At 36.5% G+C, this 27,817-nt stretch overlaps 1 protein-coding gene across 2 annotated transcripts; it reads right to left on the bottom strand.

Moving 5' to 3' along the window:
• Positions 1-184: 184 nt before the first annotated feature.
• Positions 185-27,817, bottom strand: LOC123524643 (metastasis-associated protein MTA3-like). Of its 2 annotated transcripts, none has more exons than XM_053538673.1 (19): positions 27,622-27,817; positions 27,107-27,174; positions 26,811-26,904; positions 20,103-20,308; positions 19,564-19,681; positions 18,935-19,037; positions 18,330-18,429; positions 17,759-17,947; positions 17,096-17,229; positions 16,161-16,246; positions 14,577-14,693; positions 14,195-14,227; positions 13,754-13,815; positions 9,328-9,553; positions 7,045-7,239; positions 4,804-4,896; positions 4,497-4,567; positions 2,813-2,940; positions 185-1,504 (listed from the first exon to the last, which is right to left on the bottom strand). In XM_053538673.1, exons 1-19 carry the CDS (start codon positions 27,647-27,649, stop codon positions 1,393-1,395), a joined length of 2,163 nt encoding a protein of 720 aa, XP_053394648.1. In that variant the 5' UTR covers positions 27,650-27,817; the 3' UTR covers positions 185-1,392. The 2 variants fall into 2 exon arrangements, with proteins under 2 accessions (XP_053394648.1, XP_053394654.1); XM_053538679.1 differs by having other exon boundaries at positions 20,103-20,299.

The raw sequence follows: 27,817 nt of genomic DNA, 5'->3' as shown, positions 1-27,817 counted from the left end.
TCTTTGATGGTATACAAGATACTACCATTTCCTAAAAACTTTAACCAACGCCGACGCTTGGGCGAGTAGTATAGCTCGCCATATTCTTTGGCTAGTCGAGCTAAAAACCTTATCTAACCAACATCCCTGATTGTATTTATGGGTGTATCACCTTAATCAACTAAAATAAAAATGAACACATAAACATAGTGAGAATCATTTATAAACATTTTTGACAAGAAAAATGACATACAAAACTTCTGGTACAGAAAGGAGCTCATACTGAATACACCTTAAACATTTCTGCACCAGTAGATATGAAGTTCATACAAAGTTCAGTCATTCACATCAATATTTTAAACACTTATTCTTCAGTCTCTCAACAGCTGTATGTACAAATTTAATATTTACATTAATCCTGACAGCATGTAGTATGTTTTACATTACCACAACCACCGAAGATGAAGTTCCGTTTACTGTCTATCAAGACCTGTTTTCATTTCATTAGATAAAGTCCATGCAGCTCAACACAATTTGCACTCCACTTTATATTAATCATAGATGTGCCTCAATTTTGATGTAGTTAATACCATATTCACATTTCTGAATAGAAGAATCTTTCACTAGTTGTAGATGAGGATGAGAGAGTAACTGTTTATGACTCGAGGGTTGAGCGCAATACTGCCGTTACTCCTATTAATCAATTGAGGAGTTATGGCAGTATTGTGAGCAACCCTATATGTGGTAATGAAGCTGTACCAGCGTAATGACAATAAAAGTTACCCAAAGAACATAACACTTCCCATCCACACCCACATCCAGTTACAAGATTTTGTTCTCTTGCATACTGCATGCTACATATAGTAGAATAAATAGTACAAAATGAATGACTCTCCTTACATTGCTGATTTATTAATGTATCTAAACTAAGCTCATTTAAAGGGGATGATGTCCTGCCGTTTCAAAGGAGCACAGCATAGGTTCAAAGTCTGTATGAAGTGACCTCTCTCTCCCAATAATAATGGGAGAAGTTTGGGACGTGAGGGAGAAGTGCTGGTGGAAACACCAAAAAGTCCAGTCCAGTATGCAAGAATTGAAATTCCATTAAATAATCAATAATAAATACATGAATGTTATGTATCAAATATAAAACAGGAAGGTCTTATAAATATTTTGATTTTTTCTATTATATCCATTGGTCAACAATGCTTTATAAATGACTTTCTGGCAAGCCCAGCCTTAACTGTCAGTCAAGTATCTTCCCTCACTAGTTTCACTCCCCTGTAAACATATAAATGAAACAGCTGTGCATTTTTGTGTTGTGTTCAGCAAATGAATGGTTTTCATTGAATTCTGTTCCACAAAATACTTCTGAATCCCTTGTTTTTCTCAAACGTATCATCTTGTTCTATTTCATTCAAGGACAACAATGTCTTCACCAAGCTGAGGTTTAACACTGAGAGTCCTCCATGGGTTTCTAGCCGCCCTCTTAAACTCGTGACTATGTAGCTGTTTACGCAATTTTCTGCAAATAAAAACATTTCTTTATTTATAAATGAAAATATATTAAAAGAAAACCCAAAATGAAAAAAAAACAAACACCAATGTAACAAGCACCATGTCAATACAGATATAGAACTAAAATACTGGGAAGCTGTGCAAAAAAAAAAAAAAAGTGATTAACACCCTTGTGTCTATTCTGGTATGGCAGTACAAGCCTTGCCTTTCAACAAACATGATGGAACTAGTACCTGTTTTATATTTTTTTGTTTTAGCTAGATTGTGATGGAAGCTTCAAGCTCATTTGAACCTTTAAATCTGCTTCCTGGAAAAACTAGTACTTACTTCATAATAGATGTGGTGACCCCAGTGTGGCTCATACTCAATACCCTATGTTAAGCACGGACATCTTAACCACTAAACCTAGTCCTGCTTTTAACATGGGAGGACAAGAGATACATAAAGCTGGGCAATATACACCCGAAATATTATATCAGAGGAGGATGGATGCAAAATTTTAAGAAAAAGCAAATTTTAATTTTTTTTCTAGTGGAAGGTGTGTGTGTGTGTGTGTTGTGGTGGTGGTGGGGGGGGGGGGGGGGGGGGGGGGTGAAAAGAGAGAAAGGTGCATCACCACCTGACTGCCTATATTCTAAGTTTCTAGGCAATACCTTTAATAGTTTTTAAGTTTTCTCTGATGGGCAGATTTGACCTTGACTTTTGACCTTCCACCCGATTCATGCTGTTTGCACATCATCTTGTCATCACCTACCTACATCCCATGTTTAAAGCTAATACCTTCAATGGTTAATAAGCTATGCCCCGGACAAGAAATGGTGGGCAGTTTTGACCCGAGCTCAATTTGTGACCTCATCACCATCTACCGTTATACCATGTTTAAATAAAGTCAATACCTTTCATGGTTATAAAGTTATGCTCCGAAACGAATTAGGACAGACATACAGATGCATTCGCCATCGCAATGTTTTTCAAAACAGGTGTGTAACAAAACACTACAATCCCTGCTTATGGTGCAAATGCCACTGTAGACAACTAGCGCACTTTAGCAAATTCCCCCTAGTTATTTTAACGAAAAAATCTACATTCTACATTAGCATAAAATGAAGTAACACTGCATGCAGGTTTTTGAAAAATGTTTAGTTTTCTACTGCAAACTGAAGACAAAGTTCAATTTGATAAAATGAGGTATTCACATAGAATTTCTGACTGACTTTCACCTGCAACTGATACTGGTATGTTAAAAACTTTTACGAATAACTCTGGATAACCTAAAAACAAAGCAAAACAAGACTGAATACATGTGACAACATACTTTGTTGCTGATGTAGCCATGAAATAAACATCATCAGGGGCATCTATCCAACTGATCATGTGCATGCGGAAACCTTTTGGTAACATCTTCCCTCGCCCATTCATATTGTGGTTCATCAAAGTTCCACGCTGCAATACACAACATCAGTGCACTGTCTAAATCATGCAAGGAGTGTTCATACCATATTAAAAATTCACTGTGAAATCATCATTCTTTGTGAATAACTTATATTTTTGGGGATTTTGCAGTTGCGTCAAAGAAAGAAATAAAATCCCAAATCCTAGTGATGAAATAAACTACCTCTTGATTTTAGTATTTGGTTTGTAATCCATGTCCCTACGAAAAATAGCTGTTATGGTCAAAACTGCAAAATTCATGCCCACAAAACTAGATGATTTTACAGTAACAAACATTGACAATTTTACTGCATAGCAATTTTATTTTCAGTTAACATGTCTGGAACAGTGGATTTCTAACTAGTACTGAAAAATTCTCAATTTTGGAATTACTAACTAGATACCTATGAAGCTGAAAATATATGGTTATTATTCACAAATGTGTGTGACCTTCACAAGCAGCTGATACCCACTACAAGAATGATGTCAACACTATGATACATGCCCCCTCAAAATGCTTGACAGAATAAAATACAATGTCAAAATGGCACCAACTGGGAACACGAGCACTGCTATGCAGAGCAATATACGCCCAAAAGTATGACCTTTGACCCCTAAGTATGATCATGACCTTGTAGCTAGCCATCCAGAACATAAGCTCTGCACATTGTTGGTGCAGTGAACATTTGTGTCAAGTTTCTTTGAAATACTTCAAGGGGTTCATGACATACAGCACGATGACCTTTGACCCCTAAGTGTAAACTTGATCTTGAAGTGGGACATCCAGAACATCTGCTATGCACGTGGTGTCAATGTGGTGAACATTTGTGCCAAGTTTCTTCACAATCCTTCAAGCAGTTCAGAAGTTACACAGCAGATACGAAACTCACTCATATGACTATTGACCCCTAAATGTGACCTTGACCTTGAAGCAAGCCATCCAGAACAAGCGCTCTGCATGTTGTCTCAATGTGGTGAGCATTTGTGTCAAGTTTCTCTGAAATCCTTCAAGGGGGTCAAGAGTTACACAGCAGACACGAAACACACTCACACTTTGACCTTGACCTTGACGCGAGCTATCGAGAACATGCGCTCTGCATGTCGTCACGATGTGATGATCATTTGTGTCAAGTTTCTTTGACATCCTTCAACAGGTTCAAGAGTTACAGAGCGGACGCGAAATTGCTAACGGACGGACAGATGGACACCAGGGATACAACATAATACGTCCCTTTTGGCGTTTAAAAACATCATGAAATTCTCAAAAATATAGGCATGGATGACAAGCTCCTTTAGAAACTGTAGGAAATGAGTACTTAAGGCACAAATGTAGCTATAAAATCATAAAGTCCAAAAAGGGGGCACCACTTAAGAAACAAAGTCGGACATGAAAGATGCGAAAATATGTGCATATCCACTTCATGTTGACGATGTATACAAACTTTCATTTGAACTGCAAGAAAACTGGAAGAGTAGTTGAGTACATAACTGAAGTGTAATGGATGGACAGTTCTAACACTATATGCCTTCAATGTCTTTCGCACCAGGGGCATAAAAAGTAAACTTACTATTTGAGGTCTCATAGCCAGACTGGCCTGTTGTCGAATAACCCCCATACTGGGCCTCTTTGAAGGAGGACCTGAAAAGTATTCTCAGTATAAATATTCTTAACAATACACCAAATACAAAATCAATGAACTTAACACAGTTGGTAGGACCAAACACTTCAATCTTGGAACTGCTACTCTTTCTTTTAACAGTCACTGCAAAAGTAATAATGTCAATGAATGATTCTTGCCAATAACTGCCACCTTTTTGGGAAGTTTTATTATCAAGATAACCATATCAAAATCTCACAGACTGTTTATAACTTACCAACATCCATTCCATTTGTGTTTTCATAACCTCTTTTCCTCATGATAGACGGTCCTTGATTAGGGGACTTGTTCACAACATCCAATGGTTTCTCTGTAACATTTCAATAATTTAATTTAGACAAACTTCACAAAGTCATATAAATACAAATGTACTATGTAAAGAGAGAGGTTCTCAGAGCCAATATTTAAATGAATAACAATAAAAAACAAGAGATCACAGAGTGATCTTGGCGCCCACCAGTGTGCCATTTTTGAGTGTTCCAACTTTCAAGACTTACTGACTAGCTCAAGGTCAAATTTCATTTCCATACACAAAACTGTGCATGTGGTCCAAATTCGAAAGCTGTAGTTTGAGAAATGTGAAAGTAGGTCACTAGATCAATCTTAAGGTAAAAGTTTAATTCGGTACACAAAACTATGCAAGTGGTCCAAATTTGAAGGCTGTAGCTTGAGAAATGTGAAAGTAGGTCACCAAGTCAAAATCAAGGTCAAATTTCACTTCAGAAACAAATCTATGCATGTAGTCCAAAATTGAAGCCTGTACCTTCAAAATGTGAAAGTAGGTCACTAGGTCAATGTCAAGGTCAAAGTTTGTTTCGATACACAATCCTATTCATGTGGTCTAAATTTGAAGCCTGTAGCTACAGAAATGTGAAAGTAGGTCACTAGGTCAATCTTAAGGTCAAAGTTCATTTCGGTACACAAAACTACGCAAGTGGTCCAAATTTGAAGGCTGTAGCTTGAGAAATGTGAAAGTAGGTCACTAGGTCAAAATCAAGGTCAAATTTCATTTCGGAACACGAAATTATGCATGTGGCCCAAATTTGAAGCCTGTACCTTCAAAAATGTGAAAGTAGGTCACTAGGTCAATGTCAAGGTCAAAGTTTATTTCAGTGCACAGAACTATGCATGTGGTCCAAATTTGAAGGTTGTAGCTTGAGAAATGTGAAAGTAGGTCACTAGGTCAAGATCAAGGTCAACTCATGTCAAGGTTCATCTTGCCACTCAAAACCATACATGTGGTCCAAATTTGAATGTTGTAGGTTATTGACAAGAAGTTTTTAAAAGCTTTTCCCTATATAAGTCTATATGAACCATGTGACCCCAGGGCGGGGCCATATTTGACCCTAGGGGGATAATTTTAACAAACTTGGTAGAGAACCACCAGGCGATGCTACATTACAATATCAAAGCCCTAGGCTTTGTGGTTTGGACAAGAAGATTTTCAAAGTTTTTCCCTATATAAGTCTATGTAAACCATGTGACCCCCGGGGCAGGGCCATATTTGACCCTAGGGGTATAATTTGAACAATCTTAGTAGAAGACCACTAGATGATGTCACATACAAAATATCAAAGCCCTAGGCCCTGTGGTTTTGGGCAAGAGGTTTTTCAAAGTTTTTCCCTATATAAGTCTATATAAACCATGTGACCCCCGGGGCGGGGCCATATTAGACCCCAGGGAAATAATTTCAATCATCTTGGTAGAGGACCACTAGATGATGCTTCATACCAAATATCAAAGCCCTAGGCTCTGTGGTTTTGGGCAAGAAGATTTTCAAAGTTTTTCCCTATATAAATCTATGTAAATTATAGAAATAAACAAAGGGCCATAACTTAATAAAAATTTGTTGAACCAGTCTGATTTTCAGGGGGACACAACTAGGGTACCAATACATCATTCTGACAAAGTTTGGTCAAAATCCCCCTTGTAGTTTCTGAGGAGATGCGATAACGAGAAATTGTTAACGGAAGGACGGACGGACAGAAGGACGCCGGACCACGGACGCAGAGTGATTTGAATAGCCCACCATCTGATGATGGTGGGCTAAAAATCATTGTCTGAACAAGGAACTGTATTCTTTTGAACTGACTTAGATAGAATCATTTTTAAGATACTTCACACAGTTCCCAAAGACCTGTAAAATAAAATGTTCAACACAAAATGTTTAAAAACATTTTGACAACCTTTTTTCTTTGAAACTTTAAAGAGTAAATGTATTCATTGGTCATTCCAATTTTTCTACATGAAGCTGTGCAAGACTGAAAATATTTTAACAGTGATTCTTATTCGACTTTTTTCTTTATTTCTATCACAAAGGTAATTACTTATTCTAGTAAGTTTGTTTGTATCTACAATCTTGACATCTGGATGGCAAACTAACTTTTCAAGCTGAATTCTACTGTAAAACCTGGCAGACTAACAAAACCGCTGAAATTTCAATAAATACTTGACATACGTTTTGAAGGTGAAAGTGGTGGAAAGAATAATTTTTCTGGTTGTTTTGCCGGTCCATCTGGTCTCTCCAATATGGCCGGTTTATCCTGGTTAACATCAATTCCAAGTCGTTTAACTATTGGCTGTATACGACTCCTTGTTGACATGTGTTTGGGCAGCTTGTAGTTACCTCCCCTCTCTGTCAGTCTAGACTGACCTGCAACAAGAGAAGCATAGTATCTAAAATCAAGAATCTTGACTTAAGTGTTAATCCTATGGCCAAGCTATAAATTCTGTTGAGTAAATTTTGCTATATTTTTACCAAATACTCCCCAGTAAAAAACTACATGTATACCTAAAATAAAAATCAATTTAACAGAAAACAAATGTTTAATTAAAGAGTACATAATAAATGTATGATACTTTGATCCTGACTAAAGAATTTATTTTGAATGGGATATGCTTACTGTAATAAGCTTAGCTTTTAAAATTAAATGCAGTTAATTGAAATGTGAGCTTGAAGTTTAACTGGAACGAAATATTGTCTTTGAGAGGTTTGGCACCAGGTGTTGCTGTTTAACATGTACATTTGTACATAAAAGAACAGAATGTCCTTAAGAGAACACAGTAAGATACCTTGAACATGGCTGAGGGCAAGGTTTGTGCAGTCACAACTTAACATGTTGAAGGTTTGAACATTTAAAAAAAAAAAAAAGGAATGGAAATATATATATCTATATATATACATATATGTATTATACTATATATTTATTCTTTTAGGGGGTAGGGGTGCGGGGGAACAGGCGAGGAAACAAAATTTCACATGTTGATTATAAATATTGATGGAAAATTAAAAATGAAAAAAAAAAGGGTAGAAGGGTGAAGTTGGGGGTGGGCAGAGGATGCATGATCAGTGGTGGGCATGACTGGGTGGAGGAGTGGGGTGGGGGAATGGTACAACTTGCATGTTGATAAATAATCATGGAAGGTTTAAAAAAAATGTAAAATAAGAAATGAAAATTTGTTTTTTTTGGGGTTTTTTTTTGGTGGTGGTGGGGTGGGGGTGGGGGGGAGGCTGGGGTGTTGGGAGGGGGAGGGGGTGTGACCAAGGCAAGTGGGTGACCAGGTGTGGGTGCGCAACTTCTCATGTTTATAATAAATGTTCACAGAAAAGAATGAAAGAAATTTAATGAAATTCTGCCAAATGGTAAGTTTGTTATGTACAAATATGTGGATTTTTTAGACAATTAAAGGGCAATAACTCTGGAGTTACTTGGGCAATCTGTCTGAAACTTGTTGGGCCCATAACCTCATAGTGGTGAACATGTATATGAAGTTTGTTTGAAAAAAATCTAAAATAAGTAATGATTTTTTTTTTGGGGGGGGGGGGGGGGGGTGTCGGGATTGGGAGGGGTGTGATCAAGGTATCGAGGTGACCTGGTGTGGGTACACAACTTCACATGTAAGAAATTTAATGAAATTCTACCAAATGGTAAGTTTGTTATGTACAAATATGTGGATTTTTATACAATTAAAGGGCAATAACTCTTAATTTACAAATAAATCCGAACGAAATTGTGTGTACACAACCACATTATGGTGATCTAAATTCTGTTTAAGTTTCATAGTTCTAGGTCAAATATATCAAAAGTTATGATGCAGAAATTGCCATATTTATAGTACCCTATATAGTTAACACTAGAAACTTCTAAGGGCCATAACTCTGGTGTTACTTGGGCAATCTGACTGAAACTTGACGGGCCGCAAGAACTCATAGTGGTGAACATGTATATGAAGTTTTAAATAAATATTCCCAACCATTTCCTAGATATGGCTCCGGACGGACGGACAGACGGAAAGACCGACAGACAACGCCAAAACTATATCCCTCCGACTTTCGTCGGAGGATAATAAATGCTTGACAAATACTAAGTAATTTGTGCAGGCAAAATATGAAGTGTTCCATGAAAAGATTTTAATCAAATCTGACTGTGTGTTAATGTACATCCTGTATAAAGTGACCTTTTCCCTTACATTTAAACTGATTTATCATCACTTCTACTACTCTATACTGCTATCAGTGCATACCAAAATTGCACAGATAAAAAAAATCCCAAACTAGAACACAACCTTTCAAGTCATACACTGTTATATAGAGACACATCAGATAGTGAGTACTAGCAATCCTGCAATTCAAACACATCCGCTTTCAAACTTTAACAAAGTTACGAACTATTTCAAATATTCTTCATTTCATTTCAGTATGGTATGGTTGAAATCGGGACCAAGATCACTGGTTACTTACATTCTGTCTTTATTGTGGTTATGTTTATTGGTATAAATGGAGATCGTGCCGCATGTCGTGGTCGTAGAAGATCATTACATAAATATCTCGAGATTCTTGTAAGTGGCGTTGTCACTAAACAGAATGCTGCTCTTGTTTTCATCACTGGACGTGGACTGCCCGCTCGTATTGCAAGTCCATGGGCAGTCGCTAAATGCCGTGCCAAATGGGCTTTTAATCGGAATTCCTAGGGAAAGAAGAGCAAGTTGCAAAATATTAAACACAAACCAGACTTGCAAATATCATGAGACGAAACAAGAGATCACAGAGTGATCTTGGCGCCCACCAATGTGCCATTTTTGAGTGTTCCAAATTTCAAGACTTACTGACTAGCTCAAGGTCAAATTTCATTTCCGTACACAACACTTTGCATGTGGTCCAAATTCGAAAGCTGTAGCTTGAGAAATGTGAAAGTAGGTCACTAGATCAATTTCAAGGACGAAATGTGAAAGTAGGTCACTAGGTCAAAATCAAGGTCAAATTACACTTCAGAACACAAATTTATGCATGTGGTCCAAATTTAAAGCATGTACCTTCAAAAATGTGGAAGTAGGTCACTAGGTCAATGTCAAGGTCAAAGTTTGTTTCGGTACACAATCCTATGCATGTGGTCTAAATTTGAAGCCTGTAGCTACAGAAATGTGAAAGTAGGTCACTAGGTCAATCTTAAGGTCAAAGTTCATTTCGGTACACAAAACTATGCATGTGGTCCAAATTTGAAGGCTGTAGCTCGAGAAATGTGAAAGTAGGTCACTAGGTCAAAATCAAGGTCAAATTTTGTTTCGGAACACAGAACTATGCATGTGTTCCAAATTTGAAGCCTGTAACTTCAAAAATGTGAAAGTAGGTCACTAGGTCAATGTAAAGGTCAAAGTTTGTTTCAGTACACAAAACTATGCATGTGGTCCAAATTTGAAGGCTGTAGCTTGAGAAATGTGAAAGTAGGTCACTAGGTCAAAATCAAGGTCAAATTCCAATTCAGAACACAAAACTATGCATGTGGTCCAAATTTGAAGCCTGTACCTTCAAAAATGTGAAAGTAGGTCACTAGGTCAAAGTCAAGGTCAAAGTCAAGGTCAAAGATTTTTTCAGTGCACAAAACTATGCAAGTGGTCCAAATTTGAAGGCTGTAGCTACAGAAATGTGAAAGTAGGTCACTAGGTCAAAATCAAGGTCAACTCATGTCAAGGTTCATCTTGCCACTCAAAACCATACATGTGGTCCAAATTTGAATGTTGTAGGTTATTGACAAGAAGTTTTTAAAATCTTTTCCCTATATAAGTCTATATGAACCATGTGACCCCCCAGGGCGGGGCCATATTTGACCCTAGGGGGATAATTTGAACAAACTTGGTAGAGAACCACTAGATGATGCTACATTACAAATGCCAAAGCCCTAGGCTTTGTGGTTTGGACAAGAAGATTTTCAACGTTTTTCCCTATGTAAGTCTATGTAAACCATGTGACCACCGGGGCGGAGCCATATCTGACCCTAGGGGGATAATTTTAACAATCTTAGTAGAAGACCACTAGATGATGTCATATACAAAATATCAAAGCCCTAGGCCCTGTGGTTTTGAACAAGAGGTTTTTCAAAGTTTTTCCCTATAAAAGTCTATATAAACCATGTGACCCCCGGGGCGGGGCCATATTAGACCCCAAGGAAATATTTTGAATCATCTTGGTAGAGGACCACTAGATGATGCTTCATACCAAATATCACAGCCCTAGGCTCTGTGGTTTTAGACAAGAAGATTTTCAAAGCTTTTCCCTATATAAATCTATGTAAATTATAGAAATAAACAAAGGGCCATAACTTACTAAAAAATTGTTGAACCAGTCTGATTTTCAGGGGGACACAACTAGGGTACCAATACATCATTCTGACAAAGTTTGGTCAAAATCCCCTAGGTAGTTTCTGAGGAGATGCGATAACGAGAAATTGTTAACGGACGGAAGGACGGAAGGACGACGGACCACGGACGCAGAGTGATTTGAATAGCCCACCATCTGATGATGGTGGGCTAAAAAATATAACATGGTTATTAAAACATCTACTTGATTTGCTATACTGTATTCAGCTCTACTGGATTCTGGCAAGTCTGAAACCCACAAGGTGTTTGCACAGTGAGATACTTTCTTGTAACATCAATGAGAGCCGACTTCATCATTACAAATCAAGGTACTGTTTTAATGACCATTTTATTACATACCTCTCCCTATTTTTAGTGTTATATCTCCTAAAACAGACTAACTTGAGAAGAACAAGACAAAAAGAATTTTTGTTGCATAGAACACGAAAATGCCTCCAAAACCATCAATTCTGGAGTCATATTTGGCTTCACAACAACAAGCAGTCCCACTGAATAATACTTTTTGTGTTTTGTATTTGTGAAGTATAAAACTTTTACTTCAGACTGAAAATTCATAGGTCCAAATACATTTATGGTAAGAGACATTTTTCCTTTACTTCAGAAGTATCTGTATTGCAAGTCTATAGGAAGTGGCTAAATGGCAAGGTGTAAATTGTAGAACAAAGTCTACTATCTTGATAGCACTCTATGAAATTATAACAAGAGGACCATGATGGTCCTGAATCGCTCACCTCTTCCCACATGACCCAGTTTTGAGTATGACATCGTTTTTTCTATTATTTCACATAGTGACCTAGTTTTTGAGCTCATGTGACCAAGTTTTGAACTTGACCTAGATATTATCAAGATAAAAATTCTGACCAATTTTCAAGAAGATCCATTGAAAAATATGGTCTCTAGAGAGGTCACAAGGTTTTTCTATTATTTGACCTATTGACCTAATTTTCGAAGGTAGGTGACCCTGTTTTGAATTTTATCTAGATATCATCAGTGTGAACATTCTCACTAATTTTCATGAAGATCTCATGAAAAATATGGCCTCTAGAGAGGTCACAAGGTTTTTCTATTTTTATACCTACTGGCCTAGTTTTTTAAGGCACGTGACCCAGTTTCAAACTTGACCTAGATATCATCAAGGTGAACATTCTGACCAATTTTTATGGAGATCCATTCACAAGTATGGCCTCTAGAGAGGTCACAAGGTTTTTCTATTTTTAGACCTACTGACCTAGTTTTTGACCGCACATAACCCTGTTTCAAACCTGACCTAGATAACATCAAGATGAACATTCAGACCAACTTTCATACAGATCCCATGAAAAGTATGGCCTCTAGAGAGGTCACAAGGTTTTTTTATTATTTGATCTACTGACCTAGTTTTTTAAGGCACGTGACCCAGTTTCAAATCTGACCTAGATATCATCAAGGTGAACATTCTGACCAATTTTTATGGAGATCCATTCACAAGTATGGCCTCTAGAGAGGTCACAAGGTTTTTTCTATTTTTAGACCTACTGACCTAGTTTTTGACCGCACATGACCCTGTTTCGAACTTGACCTAGCTATCATCAAGATGAACATTCAGACAAACTTTCATACAGATCCCATGAAAAATATGGCCTCTAAAGAGGTCACAAGGTTTTTCTATTATTTGACCTACTGACCTAGTTTTTGACGGCACGTGACCCACTTTCGAACTTGACCTAGATATCATCAAGGTGAACATTCTGACCAATTTTCATGAAGATCTCATGAAATATATGGCCTCTAGAGAGGTCACAAGGTTTTTCTATTTTTAGATCTACTGACCTAGTTTTTGACGGCACGTGACCCAGTTTCAAACTTGACCTTGATATCATCAAGATGAACATTCAGACCAACTTTCATACAGATCCCATGAAAAATGTGGCCTTTAAAGAGGTCACAAGGTTTTTCTATTATTTGACCTACTGACCTAGTTTTTGATGGCACGTGACCCAGTTTCGAACTTGACCTAGATATTATCAAGATGAACGTTCTGACCAATTTTCATGAAGATCTTGAGAAATATATGGCCTCTAGAGAGGTCACAAGGTTTTTCTATTTTTAGACCTACTGACCTAGTTTTTGATGGCACGTGACCCAGTTTCGAACTTGACCTAGATATCATCAAGGTGAACATTTTGACCAATTTTCATGAAGATCTTGTGAAATATATGGCCTCTAGAGGTCACAAGGTTTTTCTATTTTTAGACCTACTGACCTTGTTTTTGAAGGCACGTGACCCAGTTTCAAACTTGACCTAGATATCATCAAGATGAACATTCTGACCAATATTCATAAAGATCCCATGAAAAATGTGACCTCTAGAGTGGTCACAAGCAAAAGTTTACGGACGCACGCACGGATGGACGAGGGACAACGCGCGATCACAAAAGCTCACCTTGTCCCTTTGTGACAGGTGAGCTAAAAATGTAGAAATATTTCAAAATTTATCTTTTATCCAATAAAGTACATTGAATTTAAGGGCCTACCTTTCCACAACCAGTGATTGTACATCGATGTAGTCGTAACAGATTATTGTGAGCTACTCTCTCTGAAAAACAGAATAAAATATTAACCAAAAACAGCCAACATATAGTTTGTTATATTCGGTTTTACATCAAACTTATACAGTATGTGACTTTCCAATTGTAATGGTGGCGTATGACCCTAAGTGCCCCTCTGAGTATTTTTAAGGCATAGGCCGACACCTGGGCAGAACCATCATTCTTCAAAATGTCAGATAGATGACTTCTTTAATGATCACCCAACAATGCTAGGACTTACAAAAGGGAAAAATAACTTTGTATCACAATTTAACCAATCGTCTACTAAGTTGATAATTTGCAAAATGACATTTATGAGAATGGCAACCTGTTATATCCAGTATCAAATATGTTTTTGCCAGACGTTAAAACTAAACTGTGTCTCACCTTGTCTCTGTGCAGGAGGTGGCCTCTCCCCATCTACAATAGATGTACAACTTTGTAACAATTCTTAATTTATATTCAAAATACCAATAAATTTAAAAAAAAAAAAAAAAAAAAAAAAAAAAAAAAAAAAGGGCATTTTTAAAAAATTAAGAACAAACTGTACTTTTATCAAGAAAAATATTTACTATAAGAACAACAACAATAGGAAAGGACAGCAAAAATCTTAGAAACTAAGACAGTAAATTTAACTTCAAAGTAAGTCATTAGAACAAGTATTTGTTTCAGCTTAGCTAACATTAAACTATAAATCTACCCCATGTTGAGAATATACTTAATTTCAGACAGCTTGCCTACTATAGCTGCTAATTCCAATATATATTACCTAGTCGTGTTGGCATCTTCAATCCACCATACTTTTTCCAGTAGATCCAACACGATGAACACAACCTACACTGCATATGTGTTGGTCCCCATGCATACCACTGACTTGAATGGGCAGCTAGATATAAAATAGTTATCATGCAATTATTTAAGAGTACATGTGTACCAGTCAAATAACAACTGTTTGGAAAGATAAATAAACATTGGTCATTCTCCAATCAATAGGATGTTCTACCATACCAGATTTCTATGATACAATTTAACAGTGTTCGAAATTCACGGTAGTCCGACAGCCCGTGGCTACCAAATTTCAGCTCGGGCTACCGATTTTCCACAGGTACAAGCCCGACTGGGCTACCGAATTTTCCTCATTTGTTTAAAAAAAAACATGCTAATTAAACGAGTACTGCATCGTGATTTTCCAGACTGAGAAACGCTTATGGAATTATTGGTTTTTGCACTCTTAAGTGTTGACAATCAAACAGTGTCAAAGACGTAACCACAGCTCTAATTGGCTGAATACAATCACCTCTAGCGTAACGGATAATTTGATTAGCTTTCACACTTCTCGCGAAAATCTCACAAGTACCTGCAGTAGGTGGAGCTTAAATTATGCTATCAGCGTGTGTGTAATGTGTATTCAGCACTCGATATCACATCTTACAAATTGTCAACAGTCTGAGTTGTAGTAATTGGCGAGTGCGGATCCTAAAAAATCTGGCATAACTGTTTAGATTTTGTTTTGGCAAGGAGTGTCATGTCCGATGCTTTTGGACTCTGACGATGCTGATCTGGACTGGAGTATTTCGAGTTAAATTTTTTAAAAACATGGCAAAAATGTACTGTATGTCTTTTTTATTACTTCAAACATGCATAGAGATGTCTGTGAAACAAAATGTTATATAGTGCAAAAATTATGTATTTTAAGGTGTTAAAGTTCGGGCTAGTGAAATTGGTGTCGGGCTTGGAAAATTTTAACTTGGTATGCCCGACAAGTAGGATTCAAATACAGATTTCTATGATGCAATTAAAGACTACGTATCACTTTGATTTTTAATTTAGTGTGTATGTTTGTTTTATAAGGCTTCACAAGTATGTTAACATTATTCCAGTTACTGTAAAATCATGGAATTTTGTGGGCATGAAATTTCGTGGCTTGGGTCAAAACGGCAATTTCGTGGGGATATGAATTCGTGAATTTCAACCTTCTAACATAAAATGAATGGGAATTTTATTTATTCGTTGGGATTAAAGTTCATGGATTGACTCGACCACGAAATCCAGGAAAATGAGTCCCTCACGAATATTAATGATTTCACAGTATGTAATGGTGGTCACTAAACCTAGCCCGTGTTCATGAATTCTGCACCAGTACTGACTTGTTCTCTTCTACTTCCCTATATGAATCAAACGTTAAGGAAGAATGTCTACAGACAGACTGGTTTCTGTGAAATCATCACTCAGAACATGCCCTGCACCAGCATATCAAACTTATGCCAGCGTATCAAACTTGTGAATTCTTAATTCATCAACCTATGCTCTACCTACTTAAATACAGTACATTACTGAAGAAACATCAGCTTACCATAGCAGCTTTCACAGGCCCTGCCTGACACCTGGCCATCTATACCATTCATCTTGCCATTAATGGCGGCTGGATTAGGCTTGTTGCTGTAATATTACATGTTAATCTTTCATTAAAAATATTTCATAACCCATCAATACGTCTACCTGAATACGTCTACCTGATGATTTAAAAATATTTACTGTTCTAACAGGACCAACACAAACTGGTAAGTTTGAATAAAATGTAACAATGTGACATCAGTTTTAAGTTTAAACTTATTTGAAAGTTCCTTCAACTTATGTTACATACGCTGGAGGACTGCTTCCTCAACTTATGACAAGTTCTCACACCCAAGCAAGGGATTGTGGAGATCATGGTCAAATCCTGCTTGGCTAGTTTCAACCTCATGACCTGATCAAGATCATGCTTTACTCTTACACAACTGGGCCAACTTTTAACATTGTAAATTAACTTTAATACAATTTATGACTGAGCTTTGTTCAGCATGTTTTGTTTGACCAGTATTTGGCTCCATTCCCCTTTTCCAAATGTATACTTTCTTTCCAAAATTTGGGAAAAAATACCCCTTATAATTTATTATTTTCAAATACCTTTTCCATCTACAACTCTTAGTACACATGTGAACCTTTTATAGTCTTTAAATTTAAAACACAAGGCAATGGGGTCTTTCTTCTGAAAAGTAACATACTTGTAAAAATACTTTCAGGCCCCAATCCCTTACAGCGGGCATTATTTGGTTAGAGGCTTCAATTTCCTTAACATAATACGTTTGCTCATCAATATTTGCCAAGTTGGAAGTTATCATGGTGAGCAAAGTGATTAATCAGTGTATTATTTTAACACCTGGTTCTGTTGGACAAACTGTGCTAAAGAATTAAAATGCCCATGGTAGATTTACTGTCTTGAACAAGGACTGTTATATTTGTACTCACTAGTTGGGAATGTAGACTTGCTTCAGTTTGCTCTCTGCTTCTGCAGCTTTAATTCTCTTCTGTTGCACATATCTATCTGTAGTCTTCCACATATAGTAATACTCTATAATACTTTTTAAGGATTTCCATGGTAACTGAAACAAGATCACAGATAGGGGTTGTAGTATACGGTAATCATATCATATCAAAACAGTCTCATCAGTTTTAATTTTATATAAAAAATTTCCAACTCTTTCCATTACCTTACAGCTTATTGCTTGACAAAGGGCCTATTATTAACCTTCAAACTTTTCCACAACAACAAACAGAATCGAAATACACATACATTAGAATGAATTATTCAATGAATTATCTAATGTTAAGTATTCCAGGAAAACAAAAACCAAACTTTCCTACTACTTTTTTGATAATTATAAGTAGCTCCCACAAAACTAGAGTATTTATAAATGGAAAATGAACAACACAAAAATTAAGCATTCAACAAAATCAATAATTATGAAATCTGCCTTATATATGAATACACGAGAGATGTTTTATGTTTGAGATTATTTGCATTAACTGAGTTACATCAAGGCTTCCAGCTAAACTGAACTTCAAATCATATAAATACCCTCTAGAAATATAAAATCAAGACAAAGTATTAATGACAGTATTAAATCTTACAAAGTCTTGTCTAATATCATTGAAATCTTTGCCATATTTGTCTAATGCTTCCTCAAACAGGTTAGCCTCAGACGCTGACCATTCTTCCATTTCATCTCTACACAAGACCGGCCCACCTGGTGGCACAAGGCTACCAATAGCTTTCCCTATATCATATCCACTACCGTGTAATGTGTGCATTGCATTGAACTGAAATAGAATCACAAAACCTACTAGCTATTTGTATTTCAGACTTCTTAAGAAACTGGTTGTTTTCTTTTATTATATATCATAAAATATCAGAAAATCAAAGCATCTTAATAAATCTTACCAAGAAGTGAATAAAATGAACAAGTTGACTTTTCTTTCTAGGAAACGTTACAACAATCCTTTTGTAGCCTTCACAAAATGTTTGTTAAAGTTTTATTATATATGGACCATGTATACAACATACAATAAATATTGTAAAATCAATAAAACAAATTTATTACAGTATTATTTCTACGTCATCACTACCTACTTGATGAAAGCAGTTCATTTAAATTGTAATTATCTCCCTTTGACCACAAACTGGTGAAGAAATGGAACATACCAGTGTTATATCTCTGCTTGCTGCAGCAGAGCTCATGTGAAGACTAGGCTGACGCACAGTACTTGTGCAGTCCAGTGCACGTGCAAACGTTCCTACTGACCTGTGAATGAATACACAAGGATCTACATTAAAGTCACTTAAATGAACTTTAAAGTTGAATTACAGAGTTCTACAAGATTTTTTCAATGTATGCAGTGCTTTAGTTTGGTTTATAATAATAACATTCTTTAATTTCATTCCACTGAATGGATAACTTAATCTGGTCCAAAGTCCTGATGATCAGTTTCAGAAATAGTCTAAAACATTCAACAGCCAGATGTTTTCCAGCACAGTCTCAAAACTGACTAATGTGACATTGTAAAAGTTGCATTATCAAACTAGTTTCCTGACACAGCTTTTAAATATATGAGCCTGGAGTATGAAACTTAAGCAACTGAAGAAGTCCTATCTAACCATTCTATCCTTCTTGGAGTTGGCCTTCAACACCACAACGTTGCTTTTGATGATATTTTAAACTTAAAATTTATTTGAATGAAATATTTGGTCTCAGAAATACAAACAAAGAACTATTTTATAAAATACTTTATTGCAGGGTGATAACTAACCTCGCTATAACAAGGAACTGGTCTATATTTTTGTCAGAAAGTTTACATTCCGGGTCCCATATTAATTTCTCTAACTCCTCCATGTTACGGCCATCTGTTTCACCTATAGTAATGAATATATTATAACAATAAACAAAATCAGACATTTACAATATGACAATCTGTCACTTCATTTCAGTACTTGATGGTATGCAGTCACATGTTACCACTTGAAAAAAATTGCTTCAGAGTTGTGAAAGCAAACTAACAAACACTGCAACATTAACGTTGCTTTATTTCAAAAACAAATTTTCCTACAATGAGTTTGTGTATCTTGAAGACATCTTAACCTCCCATTAAACCTCTTGCTCAATGTATTTCAATTCTGTTTAATTCAAATTTGACATACTGAAACTCTGAATATGCCAAAGCTTTTTGAGGTCCGGCTATTCTATTTTGTTGTTTTCTTGGGTTTTGAGTCACTCTGAAACAGTTAACTTTTCTAAATGTTTATAGACAAATGTAAACTGTAAAAAATTTATTTAGCTTCAGAAATTCTCAGAGCACAAGACAACTCCATAACTGCATAAATTTCTCATTTACATAATGAAATATATGGTTTTGACTCAAAAAAAGCTTGAGAATCTTACCATCTTTTAATAATGGTTGAATATCACATTGGTATTTAGGTCCCACCCTGATTTCACCTTTATCTGCCAGTAATGTTTTCTGTTGTGGGTCATACACCAGGGAATAGAAGAACATATCCTGAAATAATGCAATCACATTACATTTTGTATTTATTGACTTATTTATGTAACTTATATTTAACAGTTGTGTACATAAAACATTTCCTTTTAACAGTCGGAACTTTTAGTTTGAGTTGAATCAATTAAGTAACAAGAGCTGCTTGTAAAACACACGTCCCGGTTAAATGGAGAAAAACCCTCAAAATGTGGGTGTTCGGGGGGAAACAAATAAAGCGGTAATGGTGACTGACAGCGTACACCCATGACAATAGATGGCTAACAGCATAACTAAGCCCTGTATTAATTTGCCCAAATACACATTAGCCAAAGAGTGCTACCCTCATGTTCATTGTACACCATCTACACCAAACTTCAAATCACTTTTTGCTAGGTTCTATGTATATTTAGAACACAAAATTGAAGCAGTAGGTTGGACCTACCTCTCTGTCTAAGTAGGATGTCATTGACTCTGTTTCATTCAGTAAAGTGACTGTACATTTTCCCCGTATATGTGTGGCTGGCAAGGTTTCTACTTGTCGGGACAGGAACAGCTCCCTATGTTTCAGCTGGTGTCTTTGTTTGTCTGAGATCTCCCCATCTTGCTCCTCTTTTTCTGTATCATCGTCCAGTGTACCATCTGCAAAAACTACAAAACATAGACTCAATGGCCCATTATATATTCAAACCATTACTTTTTTTTATTACTGCTGATAGAATGTATTCTGTGGAGTTTATTTATTAATGGCGAATGTTGTCTAACATTGTGATCATGAAAACACTTGAGATATATAAACAGTAAATGGATTAGGTCAATTTACACCAAACTGCTGTGTGCACTTGCTGTCTGACAGCTTCTCTGTCACTGATTCCTGGCTACCATAACTTAACGGATGCTATGTTCAGTTTCTGACTTAGTTACCTTCTGTAGAATTGCAAGCATTTTTATATTTATGATTTCAGACTATGTAAATAGCAACTGTTATCTTTAAATTCCATTATTTTACTTTGTAATCACCGACTTTTCATGAGGTACCGACACCTATTTTAGAATGTGAAGTTGAAAGTATTGTATTTTGATTACTTTTTCCCATATGTCAAGAAAAGTCCCTGGATATAAGCTATCAACAAAGGCGACAGCTAGCACTAGTTCCAGGATTTCAGTAAGATAATTTGACCATAACATGTATGTTTTGGTTTACATTAATTGTTAACAGTGCTATTCTTGTAAATGTTTACATTATGGATGACAGTTAATGGTTTCATCGTATTTCCCATCAAAATATTTGAAAGTTAACAATTTTCACTGCTTAAACATGTTCAATATTAAAAACTTATTAACTGACCACGTACAAGTAGAACAATTTTGTGTTTTTACAGTATGCTAATTTTGGGGAAATCTGTCTACAGCTGCAAAATTACCTAACCTTTACCCTGCTAAATTTCTAAAATGGACTGGCCCATCATCTGATTTCGACAGTACCACTTATTGTTCCAAGGGGCGATCACTTAAATTTTTCTGACTGAATAGCGAACAATGAAGACCATGATCTGCCAGTACGGATGTGCAGGCTCATCTTGGTCTGCACTGGTTGCAAAGGAAGAATCATTTACCACCAGCAGGCTAAAGGCTAAAAATACCTGGGTATCATTAACTGGATGCCCTGCTCACATGCATATTAGTTTCTGTTTGTAAATCACACTCTATTACAGCACAAAAGTCAAAGAAGAGAAAAAAGCTCTAACCTAAATGAAACAAGAGATGTCACTATTGGTGACAAATGCCCCCGAAGTAGGCCTAAGAATGCCACAGTTGTATTCGCAAAAAATCACATATCATTTTGTGACCTTGACCTCAGAGGCCTCGGTCATAAGTGTGACACATCTTCTCAATATGGTTAACATTTGTGTCAAATTATTTTCAAATCCTTTGATAAATGGCAGAGTTATGGACCAGACAAGAAACACCTTTGACTTCTAAGTGTGACCTTAACCTTGGAGCTAGGGGTCTGGGTCTTGCTCATGACACCTCGTCTCATTATGGTGAACATTTATGCCAAGTAATTTCAAAATCCCTTCATCAATGGCAGAGTTATAGACCAGACAAGAAACAGACCATGTTAACCTTTGACCTCTAAGTGTGACCTTGATTTTGGAGCTAGGGGTCAGGGTCTTGCTCATGACACGTCATTATGGTGAACATTTATGCCAAGTAATTTCAAAATGCCTTAATGAATGGCAGAGTTATGGACCGGACACAAAACATACCCTGTTAACCTTTGACTTGTGTGACCTTGACCTTGGAGCTAGGGGTCTGGGTTGTTGAGCATTGTGCTCACTGCTACAAGTAGACACCGTGGTTCATATGACTGAAAAATTGTTGAGAAAGACGTTAAACCCGAACACACACACACTTGGGCATGACACGTCATCTCATTATGGTAAACATTTATGCCAAGTTCTTTTAAAATCTCTTCATAGATGGCAGAGTTATGGACCGGACACAAAACAGACCATGTTAACCTTTGACCTCTAAGTGTGACCTTGACATTGGAGCTAGGGGTCTGGATCTTGCTCATGACACGTCGTCTCATTATTGTGAACATTTATGCCGAGTAATTTCAAATGCTTTAATGAATGGCAGTTATGGACCGGACACGAAACATACCCTGTTAACCTTTGACTTGTAAGTGTGACCTTGACCTTGGAGCTAGGGGTCTGGTCTTACGCAAGACATGTCGTCTCATTATGGTAAACATTAATGCCAAGTTCTTTCAAAATCCCTTTATAGATGGCAGAGTTATGAACCTGACACGGAACATACCATGTTAACCTTTCACCTCTAAGTGTGACCTTGACCTTGGAGCTAGGGGTCTGGGTCTTGCGCAAGACACTTCGTCTCATTATGGTGAACATTTATGCCAAGTTATTTCAAAATCCAAAATGGATGGAAGAGTTACAGCCTGGACAAGAATACCGGACGCACAGACGGCTGGCTGAAATGAAAGAGGGCCGTTTCTTTTGTTATTTTCTTTTCTTTGAATAGGGGGCCCACCTTCGGGGGGCATAAAAATATGAAGTCAGAGTTTTGTCAGTCTAACACCAAATATTGATAATTATTACATACTTAAATAACCCGTAAAGTTTTAAAGGAACATGAAATGTCAATAATTTTCCATACTGACATCCAAATTTCATATTGGGTATGTGACATCATTTGTGACCTCGGTTTCATGTATGTTGTCGCGTTCTTTAACAACAATATTTTCAATTTCACTCAGACTTAATAACAAATTTGCATCATTTATATAATAAGTGTAGATGCGTATGTAATAAAAAGATTATTAGATTTGCTTCAAGAAATTGGCACTCGTTCTTTCTCGGAATAATATTCCGCTCCTAAAGTTGCGCAATATTTCCGCTGCAGAACTCATGCATATTTCTGATACAAATCTAATATCCTATAAATACCCAATGATACAAGTGACAGGTGTAAGCTCTGCATATTTCCATCTTTGACTAGGACACCCTTAAAATAGCTCAGCAATCCGCATCAATTTTATTTTTCGATAAAATAAAATGCTTCAATGTATTTGCAGCAGGTAAATGTATCATTTGTGATGGATTGCTTTTATATAAGGCAGGAATACTTCATCTAAACTACAAAGTGTTGCTTTAAATAATGTATCAAATCTTACTTCAAAAGAAATTACCCAGATTTTTAAACACCTCATTAAAGTTTTTTCAGGCAAGGGCTGTAAAAGTAACTTTTCAATATTTTTTAAATTTATTGTTTAATAAATGATTTCAATTTTGACTGGATATTTTCCATTGTAAGTTTCAGCTATAAAATTTCAAGGAAGTGCAATTCTGTCTAGTTTCCATTAGAACGAACTACCATTATCATGATTTAAATAATATAATGCACTACCTTAAAGTTCAGGCCTTAATGACAAATAGGAAGACAAAGTACTGAACTTTAGAATGAATTACAACTAAGTACTGAACCTTTAGAACGAATTACAACTGAACATGAAGTTGTGCTTCATTATGCAGATCTAATATGCAGGTGCACTAAAGGTTATCTTTTAAAGATGCACTACAGAATAACTGCATTCTTTTTATGTCCATGATACAGGATTTGCATGAAAACAAAAGCTGTCTACGCGGTCTGTACTTATATTTTTAACCTAAGTAAGTAGATTAACAACATGTAGGCATTTTGTTTAATGCAACTTTTGGTAAGCTACTTTAATTTTAATGCTTGACTATTCAACTGGCCTGTCGCTAAAGAAAAACAAGAGGGTCATGATGACTCTGGATCTCTCACCTGAGTAGAAGGAGCTACATGTTTCAAATAGCAAACTGATGCTAAAATATTAGTAAGTTAAGTAGGTCATATTCATGATCGTTATGCAAAACTATACATGTCATCCAAATTTCAAGACTGTACCTTAAAAACAAGAAAGTAGGTCAAGGTCATAGTCAAGTGACTCCTAGTTACTTGGGGCCATCAGGTAATTACAATTAAGCAGCAGATAGGAAATATGATCAGATAATCTTTTAAGTATTTTTTCCAATATAACTCATATACAATGACCCCCACCCCACACCCCTGGGTGAGGCCTCTCTTCATTGCAGCATAATTTGAACAATCTTGTTAGAGAACCACTAGGCAATGCTATATACCAAATATCAAAGGCCTAGGCCTTGAACTTTCAGACAAGAAGATTATTAAAGTTTTTTCATATATAAGTCTATGTAAAACTTGGGCTCCCAGCGCAGGGCCTCTTTTCACCCCTGGGCATGATTTGAACAACTTTGGTAGAAAACCAATAGGCAATGCAACATACCAAATATCAAAAGCCTAGGCCTTGCAGTTCCAGGCAAGATTTGTTTTTCCTATATAAGTCTTAATATCCCCGTGTGGGGCCTCTTTTCACCCAAGGGTATTAATTTGAACAGTCTTGGTAGAGAACCACAAGGCAATGCTACATACCAAATATCAAAGGCTTAGGTGTGAGGTTTCAGACAAGAAGATTTTTAAAGTTTTTTCCCTATAGTCTATGTAAAACTTGGGACCACCGGGGCGGGGCCTCTTTTCACCCCAGGGGCATATTCTGAACACTCTTCATAGAGGACCATTAGATCATGTCACATGTCATATATCAAGGGTCTATGCATTGAGGTTTTGGACAAGATCTTTTTTTAAGCTTTTCCATACAGTTGCCATGGCAACCAGAGTTCTGTGTGGAATTCAATTCTTTGAACGCTTTTGAAAGGGATCCAGCCACCCATGGCTGTGAAGTTTGGTGTAAATCTGCCCAGTGGCTTTCAAGAAGATGATTTGTTTAGAAATTAGTGATGGACGCACGATGGATGATGCACGACTGACAACAGACAACAAGCTGTCACAAAAGCTCACCATGAGCCTTTGGCTCAGGTGAGCTAAAAACAAGGAATCTAGGCATATCAAACAAATTGCTACAGCTGAAGTCTTTTTAGTCTGACAATAAAGAAAATAATGTAGTAGGGTAGAGTATAAGGGTGCACTTATACTTCTTACTACGGAGCTTGCTTTTACAGCGACGTGGTAGTGTCCGCCTTAAATGTGAGAGGTCACAGGTTCAATTCCCGGTCAAATCTGAAGTATTTTCAGCTTGTAACATTGGCACGCAACGTGGGGCACAAAAAAATACTTCAGGCCAAACTGGGAATCAAACCTGGGACCTCTCACACCTAAGGCGGACACTACTACGTCACTATAAAAGTTAGCTCAATAGCAAGGAAGTACAAGTGCACCCTTATACCCTACCCTACTGCATACACTAAACACATTTCACACTATTTGATATGTATCATAGAATGGCTGTGCAGAAATAAAGGTCAACTGTGAATTTCAGTCATTTTTGTTGACTGTTTTTGTGAAACAGCCAAAAAATCCAAGTCTAATAAAAATGACTGAAACAAATAACCTTTACCTACGCATACTGTACGTATTAAATGTATATAAACCTATTTAACTGTGATTTTGAGGACACATGAAGCAGTTTTCATACACACAATCTGTAAATGTACAACTTTTGACCTGCCTATTCATCCAATAGTCCAGCTAAAACGAATTTTTCATTTTTGTTTTTGGGCTTAATGTCCCACCCACCCATACAATTATATATTATAGGTCATATGCAAATTTCTATCTTTGATGGTGGAGAAAGACCCCAGGTGCCCCTCCGGACATTATTTCATCACGAGCAGGCACCTCAGTAGATAGAAACACTTACTTTCCGAAAGTCAGCTGGATGGCTTCCTCACATTAAGAATTAAACACCCTATTGAGGCTCAAACCCACATTAGCGAGGGGCATGTGATTTGATTCAGCGACCTCAACCAATCGGTCACAGCTAGAGGCCCTGAGCTAGAAAGAAGTGTTAACATGTTTGACCAATAACACTAAAGACCTGGTATCAAAACAAGAGCTGTCCGTCAACATCAGGATGAGTAGAATAACTTGGACACTAAGCTAATTATACACAAATCTGCACAAAAATAACATCTTTCTCCAATACTGGTACAGTCCTCTGTTATATAGAGATTTTGTTATAAAAACTATGTATGAACTTCAAATCTCTACTCTTAAGCTTACTGCTTTGGCTTTAAATAATATTACAATGCTTTGGCTATAAATAATATTACAATGTATCTTTTTTCTTTATCTTAATAAAAAATTTATGAAGTGAATTATAGCATTGAGAGGCAGACTATAACAAACATTTTCATAGAAATAATTTTGCATTGAATTTCTTTTCCCAAAATATTTGAGAAGATCAAAGTCTTTAAAACGAAACGAATATTTCACAAATTATAAATCAAACTAGAAATAAAGAAAAGCCTAGCACACTTTACAAATGTGTGTCAAGTGTAGTCTGTAGTAAACACTGTAGTAAAAGTTGTGTGAATGAAAACTCTCTCAACCAATCAGAAATCAGGGCAAAAGGGACTATTTTCACCCTAGTCTCAGTATAAAACTTTGGAAACTGTTTATAACAATGTTTTCTATCAATACATTTCAATTTATAGCCATTTCAATCTTTGTGACACACTTCTCTCATTGCACTCCTAATGTAAAGTGTCCTCTGTTTTCTACTTACTTTGGTGCTTATCAGCAAGTAGTGTTAATGAACTTGAAATATCTCTTCGTCTGTAAAAGCACATAACCTTTGCTTCCACATTGCCATTTGGTGTCTGAAATAACAAAACTATTTACATGGAACTTGCTGCAGCATTTTACATTTCAAGTGAGTAATCAATAATATGATATCAATCTATTTTAATAAGAATTTCCCCACAAGAGCCCCAATTTAGTAAGTTTGCACCATTTATGAAAAACGAAACTTAAAAAGAATTCGACACTATGTTGTTAATACATTTATCTTGATTTAATTACCTTATTTAATTCTTCTATCCTTCGTATCTGGTAGGGAGCCGTTGATGCAGTTTCAAAGAAGACATAATCTGAAAGTAAGGAAAAAAACTCTTTGTGAAAAAAAAAACCTGTCAAAAAGTAGTTCTTCATTTGAAACAATGTTATAAAGAGAAAGTGCATGCAATGAGGGAAGGACACTTTGGCAAGACATTTATTTGAAAACAAACGGTTTATCCAACGTATGTAAACTAATTACTGAACAATTTATACCAAGAAAACATTCAAACTGGTATGACCGAATCACACCTATCATGGTACCCCACTAACACGCCGGTATCAATTCTGAAATTTAACAGTTTAAGAAAGAGATGCACTAGCTCAATTGCAAACAGTAAAATTTGAAAACACTTTGGACATGCCGAATTTAACAAAAACAGTATCAGTAAACTAAATTTGAGCTTAATACCAGTGTATTCATCCGCTCTCCTCCAACAATGGGGGTCCTCTTCTCACGCTCAAATGAAAAATGTGCTTACCTCCGACTCGATACATATTTGCCGCCATTTTTGAATCTTATATATGAAAGTTTGTTCACATATATCCAAACTAAATGCTAATTAATCCAATTAGAAAAAAATATCACAACTGGGTCGTGTCCATTCCAGTCACCCCTCACGACATTTCACGAAGTCGCCATTTCTCTTGGCCTAATGTCTTCCTCCTCGTTTCACA

The sequence above is a fragment of the Mercenaria mercenaria genome, chromosome 1 (assembly GCF_021730395.1).
Source record: "Mercenaria mercenaria strain notata chromosome 1, MADL_Memer_1, whole genome shotgun sequence".
Classification (NCBI taxonomy): domain Eukaryota; kingdom Metazoa; phylum Mollusca; class Bivalvia; order Venerida; family Veneridae; genus Mercenaria; species Mercenaria mercenaria.
The sequence above is the reverse complement of the archived record's forward strand: the minus strand, read 5'-3'. Positions and strand labels throughout refer to the sequence as shown.